The sequence below is a fragment of the Hippichthys cyanospilos genome, chromosome 18 (genome assembly GCF_059441005.1).
Source record: "Hippichthys cyanospilos isolate Australia breed blue-spotted pipefish chromosome 18, RoL_Hcya_1.0, whole genome shotgun sequence".
NCBI lineage: Eukaryota > Metazoa > Chordata > Actinopteri > Syngnathiformes > Syngnathidae > Hippichthys > Hippichthys cyanospilos.
The window spans coordinates 15,190,184-15,200,048 of record NC_142386.1 but is presented as its reverse complement, the minus strand read 5'-3'; the positions used below and the strand labels follow the sequence as shown (position 1 = coordinate 15,200,048).

Below are 9,865 nucleotides of genomic sequence, written 5' to 3'. Positions count from 1 at the left end.
TCAACATTATATGCCAATTTTCTGCAGGGTTTGTGTTTTTTTTTCCTCTTAAGTTTTGCTTTAGAATAAATGTTATTGGGAAAACATCTGTTGTGACGACATTGCAAATGAAGAGAGCAAACTTGTGGAGCTTGGTGATGTGCCATCATCTGAGTGTCACAAAAACGTGTTAAAAGGGCAGGTCACCCATGTGTTGTGTGATATGGTATCAATATGTTATGTGCTTGTACTAAACGATTGAGTAGTACTGTGGCTGTGGAATATGAAGTATCAAAATCCATATCGGCGGCTATTTTGACACATGCAAAAAAGTGTGCACAGTAGAAACAAGTTTCACCATACAATGAAATTCTTATTTTGCTGTCTACGCATATCATAAAAAGTAAATACGAAGTTAAGACAACCCCCCCCCCATTAGCCTTACAAAGGTTGATATTATCTGACGAAGATTGCAAAAGTAAACGTTTTTGTCTGTTATCCTCACTGATCGAAGGTGTATTGCAAATTCTATTAATTTCTTTGATGATTTCAAGCTGCTTGACTTTACTCTTTTTACTAAGCGATTTACTTTTTGAGATAGAAATCTGACGTACTTTATACTTCAAATATTCCCATTTTCCACTATAAGATTCAATGCTAGTGTCAGATATCACATTGCGTATCATAGCAATTACATCCTGGCAGAAAGGTTCATTTTCCAGTAAACATGAATTAAATTTCCAATACCCCTTTTTGAAACCCGTACGTGATGACCTAAAGCTGAGCTGAACCATACGATGATCCGTCAAAGGTGCTGCCGACATGGAAACCTTGGATTCAAGCCCCTGGCTAACATCGGATACCAACCAAATATCAATTCTAGATTTACTTGATCCATTAGGTTTGTACCACGTAAACATTTGAGAGTCTGGATTATCGACACACCACTTGTCTTTCAGATTGAACGCCTCACAAAATTCAAGTAAAGTAGAATTATAAAAATGACTTGGAGTACTTGGAGGGATACCTATCTAGCCACTCACCCATAACCATATTAAAATCACCACCAAAAACTTGTTAAGGCTATTGTATCCATATATGTTCCCCAGAATGAGAAAATCCTCATTCGACTCCAAAACACAAATTATCCAGTGACCTAAAGGATCCCTCTGTGTGTACAAGATTTTCCCTGGGAAGTTATTCAGCAATATCGCCACACCAGCCGATCTGTTTGTTCCAATTCCAATACAAACACTCTTGTGTATAAAATGGTCCTCAAATAACCTGCACAGTGTTCAAATGAATTCACCTCGAAAAGGTTCAACTACCCGGGAGAAAAAGAGAGCGCACATACCCTGTAGCATTTTGTAGAATTTTAGTCTATTGCAACCCTGATGCCATTAATGTAGCCCACATGACCTCTGAAATATACATCCTTTCCTGTTGCCCTGGCTTGTTCCATCTTTGGCCATGCAGCGGCCCGAGCCTCCCGGTCAGCTTTGCAGAAATCTTGCTTGAAGTGGATTCCCATGTCTTTGCAGACTTGATAGTTCTTAAGACAGCAGACGGTATCCCTGTAGTGCCTCATTGAGCATTGCATGATGACTTGACGGTGTTTCACCTCCTCTTTTCTTCCAAGGCTTTCTGCTTCTCAACACTAATAAAACTGAGATGTTTTTTATTGGCCCTGCTCATCATCAGCACTTGCTTAAGAATACCACGCTGAACCTAGAAAACTGTATTATTTCCCAAAGTAGTTCTGCAAAAAATCTCGGCGTGATATTTGACTCAACTCTCTCCTTTCGAACACATATTAATAACATGACAAGAACGGCGTTTTTTCACCTCCGCAATATAGCTAAAATTCGCCCTATTCTTTCTCTTAGCGATGCAGAAACATTAATTCATGCATTTGTTACGTCGCGCTTAGACTATTGCAACATTTTGTTTTCTGGACTTCCCGTGTCCCACATTAAAAGCCTGCAGTGTGTACAGAATGCAGCAACGAGACTATTGACAAGGACGAGGAAGTTTGATCATATTACTCCGATTCTAGCTGATCTGCATTGGCTTCCAATACACGTGAGATGTGATTTTAAGGTGCTGTTAATAACTTATAAAATTTTACACGGTTTAGCTCCTTCCTATCTCGTCGACTTAGTATCACCTTATGTTCCGTCCCGACAACTTCGATCACAAAATGCCGGTTTGCTATCGACCCCACGGGCTAAAAAGAAGTCTGCGGGATCAAGGGCTTTTTCCATTCGCGCGCCAGTACTATGGAATGCCCTACCTATGGAAGTTCGCGCAGCCACCTCAGTAGAAATCTTTAAATCTCGACTAAAAACACATCTATACTCAAAAGCATTTAGTTAATGTAGCCTGTCTGCAGCCTTCTTTTTCTTCTTTTTTCCTGCCCCCCTCTTCCGGCTGGGAGAGGGGGCTAGCTAGATGGTGAGGGTTGACTTGACCGCCTCCATTGGGTCCTGCGCTGGTCGACCATCACGGGTTAGGAGTTTGGCCGTCTGCGGTCCACCTGGCTGGAATGTGGGATGGTTCCTGCCCAATGGCTTTGCCTGCTGTCAAGACATCACTGCACTATATAGCACAATATGTTTTCTGTAATTTATATTGTTTCTGTGTCTGGTACATGCAGCATCCACTTCAACCTGTGGGCCTGGAAGGGGGCTCCTCCCACCTGTGGTCCCTTCTGGAGGTTTCTGATTTTTCCCAAATTGGGATTTTTTGAGTTTTTCCTTCCCCTTCCGGGAGCTTTGACAAGGGATGCTGTTGTGTACCTTATACTGAAAAGATGTCTCTGTACGACCTCTTTTCATTCTGTGAAGCCCTTTGAGGCTTCACAGCCCTTTAGGGCTATATAAATAAAATTTGATTGATTGATTGAAGGCAATGAACGGAGTCAACTACAGTCTGAATCAAAGGCACCCACTGTGGTGCAATCTTGGACAGGACCTCCATGATAATGTCTCGGAGGCGTTCGTCATCCTTTTCTTTCAGCTCATGTATTTTAAGATTCCATCTTCTCTTATACCTTTCTAAATCCAACACATGATCTTTCAGTTCCTCATTTTCTTTAATGAGACGTGGCATAACTTCTTGTACGGTTTGAATAGTTTCTTTGCACTCTTTAATTTCAGCTGCATTTATTTCAAGAGCTCTGGAGATGTTGGCCACCATGATGGAGTTTTCTTTTCGCTGAACCCCAAAGATATCCATCTTATCTGTCAACTTTTCTATAGCCTTAAGAAGAGCTTCATTTGATACGGCAGACAACTCTTGGGAGAAATTTAATTTAGCAAGAGGTTGGTGACTTTTGGTCGGGGTACCAGGAGATTCTTTTCTTTTCCCTGCACCTGCGGCTGTACCCTCCATCTCCAAGTAATCGTGGTCTCTCAACTTGGTTTTATCCAAGGCTGTAGTTTCCATTAGCTTAGCTTGAAGCTTTCCAGAGGGCGTGTCGGCTCAAAAGATAATTAAAAATTCTCACGCGATTCCTGATGAAGTAAATGTTGACACAAACACTCACATCAATATCAATCCAAGCCTGGTTTTATACTGCAAAATTCCTTAGTAGATTTCAGGGCTTTGACGCTAGGACTTGTAGACTTTGACTTGTCCCATCCGCCATCTTCTTTTTTTCCACTTCCCAAAACTGAAACACATTACCAAAACGGAAACGCGCTGCAGACCGGAAACGCGCAGCAAAACGGAAATTCGCAGCAAATGCCACAACGGAAACAGAAACGTGCAGCAAATGCCACAACGGAAACACAGAAATGCGCAGCAAATGCCACAACGGAAACACATTTACTAAAACGGAAATGCGCTACAAACCGGATATACATTTACCAAAACGAAACACACACACAGGGTGAAAATGCGCTGCAAATGCCACAACAAACACACACCGGGTGAAAAACAACTGCAGGTTGCGATTCACAAAATGGAAATGCACCAGAGGTCACTACGAAAGCCATAGTGGGACCAGATCTTCGGTGCAAAGTGTTTTCATTAACCGGCTCTTTTAGAAAGAAAAGGTACGCTTTGCTTTGAATCTGTTTAAACACTTCGCTTTCGTCGTTCACAGTATTACATAATAACATCTAACAGCAGGTAACTTATATATTAATGATATATATTTGGCGTCTGAAAAACTAAAATGTATCTTGTTTGCAGACAATACTACAATCATGCACTCAGGTGAAAATGTTGAAAAACTTATTACAGAAACCACAAATGAATTATGCAAGCTACAAAATTGGTTTTCTGAAATAAATTGTCACTAAACACATTAAAAACCAAGATTATGTTCTTTGGTAAGGTGAGGAAAACATTACTTTATAATCACATACTATGATCAAGGACGTTGAAATTGAAAGAGTCCATGTACACACATTTTTGAAGATAAAATGTCTTGGTTATCTCACAGCAATAAAGTTAAAACCAAAATCGCTACGATTGTGGGTTTGATGTAGAAATCCAAATATTATCTTGATAAGAAGGCACTATTAATCTATTTTTTTACAGCAGCTGCCAAAATCTGTTGCGGTGACCAGTGAGGCTGAATCTCAGGTGGAAGTGACTTCCCTGTCACTGCTTTAAGGGGACCCCCACTCATCTTCAAATTGCCAGCATTCATCTGAAGAAATAAGACATTTATTGAAACACCATTAAAGATATCAGAAATAGTTACTATGTGTTGCCATAGTACCTTCATTTTTCTTGTTCTTGTCCTTTTCTTTTTTTCAAGCATTCCGCGATTAAATTTCTGAAGCGCATTGTCCATGATTGTCATGTCACAATATTTTGTTGGGGACAACATGGTTAAATGGTAGTGTAGTAATTAGTTCCCAACTGAGAAGTTGTGGGTTCAAATTCCCTGACCACTGTGATCATGTCGAAGCATTTTTGAGCAAGACACTGAACCAACACCCAGAAGCATGTGAATGACCATTTACCATTTAACCACCAATTGGCAAACATTTTTTTATTTCGTGTGTTATGAAATGAATCACAATTTAATCAGAAACAGTATGAGTGAATGCATACCATATGTGTTTTTTATGCGGATGTTCCTCTCCCCAATCACCCAGTTCAAACGACATTCTACCCGCCTGGTCGCCAAACGTGTGTATTTTGCAGTTTCATTCATGCTCCAGAAATTTAGAAGCTATCCTTACACTAGTAGAAGTGAACTTGATGTCCCTTTTTAAGAACTTGCCGTTCAATTGTAATGACGTTGCAGTCTTCATAATGTTGATGAGTGCCACATTCAAATACTTGCCCATTTTACTGTCAAAATAAATCATGTGTTTGTAGGTTTTGCTGAGAAGGTGCACGTGTCACATCTCAGTCCTCGTCACGCTCGATGTGGCTCTTTGAGGCCGAACGAACCATTTGGCGGGCGAGGTATCGCTCTCTGGCCGAGCTCAGAGTCTGCTCGTTGGAGCGTTTAGCGAACTTGTTGACTTTAGCCTCCTCCGTTTGGCCTTCATTCTTCTCCGCCCTACCTTCCTCCTCACCAATATCCTCCTCTCCGACCACTTCATGCACTTCTTTGTCTTTGTTTAACTGCCTCCCGCCATCTTTTTCTGGCAGTCTGTTGCAGCGTTCGTTTCCTTCCCTCTGGCTCTCTCCATGGTGGTCGCTCCTCCTGTCGCGAGGCTTGCCTGTCTCCGGCTCTTTCTTCCTTAGCGTCTCTCTCTCCTGCTCGCTGTCGCTGCCTGAAGACTGTGACCTATGTCTGTAATGATGTTTGGAGGACGAGGGGGGCGACAGGCTGCTTCCACGCTTCTTGTGGCGTGCGTCTTCCCCGTCACTTGTGGGACTTGACGTGATGTCACGACTACTTTGAGAGGTTTCTGGAAACCTTCCCTCTTCTGATTTTTTATCTCTGTTCAAAAGCCCAAACATTAATGAATGTCAGTAAGCGTATTAAGTGACGAGTGTGATTTTGAAGACACACAGACGTACTTGTTGGCCAAGCGATCCGGTATGGCTTCCTCTCCGATCGTCTGGTTGAGAAGATGTCTGTAAAAACCACTCAGATCTTTTTGTTTCCTCACATCCAGAGCAGCTGGAGAGGGAAAAAAAAAACAATTGCTTACTTCATCTAGCTGTCATTTAATCTATTTGGATGTCTTTTGTCACATGTTCATGGTCAGAAGTGGGCAAGTGCTCAAAGATTTATTTTACTGGGGGGGGGGGGGGCTTTCATTATTTTCACTTTTTGATAATTGAAAAGTGAACTTATGGGGGATTATGTTGATGTCTTTTATTTGTAACTCATTCAATGTCAGGGATGTGTTTTCACTTTTTTTTTTAAGGGTTCAGACATTCATACCCATATACAGTGGGCCCCCGTGTTACGAACTTAATCCGTTCAACGGCTACGCTCGTAACTCGAACTGCTCGTATGACGGGCAATCCAAACCTATGTTAATTCGTGAATGCGTGCAACACGTGCAAAAACCTTAGGTAAAAACATCACGACTTTATACACATATTAAAAATGAGTAACATAATCTACTGTACAGGTAAATTAAATAACATAAATATACAAAGGAAAAATGACATTTACCTTTGGGGCGACGTGACTTGAGCTGGGTGGAGGCGGAGGGGAGCAGAGACCAACCCGCAGAATTTATTGATTTATTTTCTTGAACGGGAACTTATCTCAAAACTAGAACATATCACCGGCGATTTCCTTCTCTTTAATCCATAATAGTAGCAGCCTCTCAATTTTGTTGTCGATCGAGGTCCATCCCCCGGCAAGGAGAGTCTTGCCCTTAGAAGATTGCCGAGCGGTTACGGCCATACTCACGAGCCATGCGTGCGCCTCCTTCATATTTATTTATTTTTTTTTTAATTATCTCCTGCTTGGTTTCTATTGTCATCATCCTCTTACTTCTTCCTTTACCGCCACTAGCAATTTTAGAAGCCGTGTCTAACAGATAAAGTTTGCAAAGTCTTAACAACATTCCTTCCTTCCGTTTTTGACTCTTTTTCTCTCCTTCCTTCCATCCCGACCAGCTGTGCCATCAAGCTAGATAAAGGCGTTCGGCCAATAGCATATCGGCATTTCTGTGACTGACGTGACGCCGGCCAATAGCATCTCCGTGAGTGCGACCGTGACTGACACCGTGACTGAGACAGTGACTGTGACATTGTAAGAGCAATATCGTTCTTCGTTGATGTGACAAGATTTAATTACTGATTTTGGAGACGTGGCAAGGCGAAAATATATGAACAAATACAATGGCCGGCATGTCAGATTGCTCGTAAGGCGAACGGTCTGTGCGTAAGTGGGGGACAAAAAACTCCGCGGACCACGCTCGTAAGCCGAAATGTTCGTAAAAGAGGGGGTTCGTAAACCGGGGGCCGACTGTACTTAACTCCTTCAATGCCAAGGACAGATTTTTTAAGAGTGCAGACATTCAAACCTAGATCCCTAAAAAATAAATAAATCAATAAATAAAAATAAGATAATAAATGAGATAAAATACACTCCTGTGATTGAATGAATCAAGTATCTGGGTTTGAATGTCTGGACTCTTAAAAAAAATGTGTCCTTGGGACTCCGCCTCCAGGCGTGGCTAACGTAAGGCGCGTGGTTATAATATATGTTTGTTGATATTTAAGACCCGGTTCACAACTTTCCTTTTTTGAGTTTTTGGATACTGACTCGTTTCCGTATAACACCCGGACCGAAATTTCAGATATGTCGAGTCTTAGCGCAAAGTCCGAGTCCACTAAATCTGGCCGTGGTAGACCGCACCAGCAACCTGAGTCCCCCAGGAAGCCGGAGGCTAACAATGACGACATGCTTCGCGGCATCAAAGTCATGATGGATGAGCAACGAGAGGAGATTGTCTGCAAATTCAACGCTATAATATGTGAGTCCGTCAAGAAGGCTGTTTCGGCCTCTCTGAAACCACTGGAAGAAGCACTTGCTCTGCAGGCTGTTGCAATTCGTGATTTGAAGCACTTGGCTAATAAACACAGTGACAACATTGCGAACGTACAAGCTGATGTAGCTAGTCTGACGGCCGCGGTCAACTTGCTAAATAAAAAGTGCGAGGACTTGGAGGCTTGCTCCCGGTGGAACAACATTCAGTTAGAGGGCCTGCCTGAAGGATCAGAAGGACCGAGACCAACAGAATTCATCACTGAATTCCGAAAGGATTTATTGGCTCTGGATGAGAAACCCGCGCTGGAGAGGGCCCACCGCACATTACTATCGAAACCGAAGGCGGGTGAGCCGCCGCGTCTGATGGTCATCAGGGTGAAGCGGTTTCAGTCTCGGAGTTTGATTCTTCACCCGGCTGGGGAGGTTTTCCCCTTGCTCCACAATAGGAAGAGGATTCATATTTTACCGGACTTTATGCCGGCAAAGCAGAGGGCGGCTTTCATCCTGGTAAAGAGGGTCCTCCACAGCTGCGCTGATGTTAAATTAGGCTTGTGGTATTCAGCTACGTTGCAAATTACAACGGCTTCAGGCCAGACCCATAAGTTTTAAGATCTGGATTTGGCTTTGGACTTTGCACGCAAGAAACTCAAGAAGATCCCTGCACCGGACGCGGACTAATCGTCTATGGAAATCTGCTGGACTGGTTCGTGATATTGAGACTAGTAACTTTCAAGGCGACGCCGTCACAGCAATGCTCTAGTTTACTTGCGTTCTCAGGTATGGATATTATCTTGAGTCAGCTGTGGACTTTATTTGTTTGGACCAGGTGTTTAGCTAATAGGTTTTGGCGCCAAGTTTGATGACCTTATTTCGTCCTAAATATTGCTTGTTTGGGTCTTATGTTAACTCTGTTCTATTTCACCGAACGCTTGATTTGTGCTTATATATTGGACCACTTAGGACTTGTACTTTGGAAATGCTACATGTAGCGACAAGGTGGGGTTTGCTCGAGGCCCAGGGGCGGTAGCGCACATTGGTCTTCCGATGCTTATGCTAGGGGAGGAGGGACATGGGGGAGTTGTGTTTTACTTTGGTCATGGATGGCACCTCCTCCAGAGTCAAAAACGTTCTTGTTTCTTATTTTTCTCTTCCTCAGTGTGTCATGGATACATACGCTTAATTACCTCTTGACTTGCTGAAGGCAGGAAACGCACTTGAGAGACAGACAGTGTTAAACTGAAGAAAAGCTGGATTGGTGAAGTATTTTTTTCTTCTTTTTCGAGTAAGTCGAGAGGTGTAGCTATTCTGCTGCATAGGGGTCTTCCATTTGCTCATTTAAAGGCAATTACTGACCCTTCTGGCAGATTCTTAATTGTCTTAGGGCACATTTGCAATGTTAAGGTGGCTCTTGCAAATGTTTATGCTCCTAACTGGGACAACGAATCATTTTTTATGCGTTTTTTTTTTTTTGCAAAGCTATCAGACCTGTCCGAATATTATCTTATTATGAGAGGGGATTTTAACTGTTGGATGGACCCTTTTTTGGGTCGATCGTCCTCAACCCCAGCTACCCTGTCCAAGTCAGCCAAGATTATTCATGCTTTTATGAGTGAATATGTTGTTTATCCGTGGCATTTCTTCAATCCAAGTGAAAGAACATACTCATTTTTTTTCAAATATTCATCATACATATACTCGTATCGATTTCTTTTTAATTGAAAACAAATTGTTGAAATTAGTTTCAGGCTGTAAATATGACTCTATTGTAGTATTGGCTCATGCTTCGGTTTCTATGAATATTCATTCATTATATCAATGCTAGGCCCCATTGGCGCCTTGCTGCTTATTTATTACTAGATGATATCTTTGTTCATTTTGTCTCCGAACGACTTGATTTTTTTTTCCAGATTAATAAAGCTTCTGTGTTATGGGAAACAATGAAATAATTTATTATAT

The 9,865-nt window shown here is 42.1% G+C and overlaps 1 protein-coding gene across 3 annotated transcripts in view; it reads right to left on the bottom strand.

Moving 5' to 3' along the window:
- Positions 1–4,972: 4,972 nt before the first annotated feature.
- nsrp1 (nuclear speckle splicing regulatory protein 1) overlaps positions 4,973–9,865 on the bottom strand; it is a 13,330-nt gene continuing 8,437 nt past the window's right edge. For all 3 annotated transcript variants that reach the window (XM_088441800.1, XM_088441801.1, XM_088441799.1), the window contains exons 6-7: positions 5,974–6,076; positions 4,973–5,893 (exon numbers count right to left, since the gene is read on the bottom strand). In XM_088441800.1, coding sequence (XP_088297926.1) covers positions 5,350–5,893; positions 5,974–6,076 — 647 coding nt within the window. In that variant the 3' untranslated portion in view covers positions 4,973–5,349. The remainder of the gene's footprint in view (positions 5,894–5,973; positions 6,077–9,865) is intronic.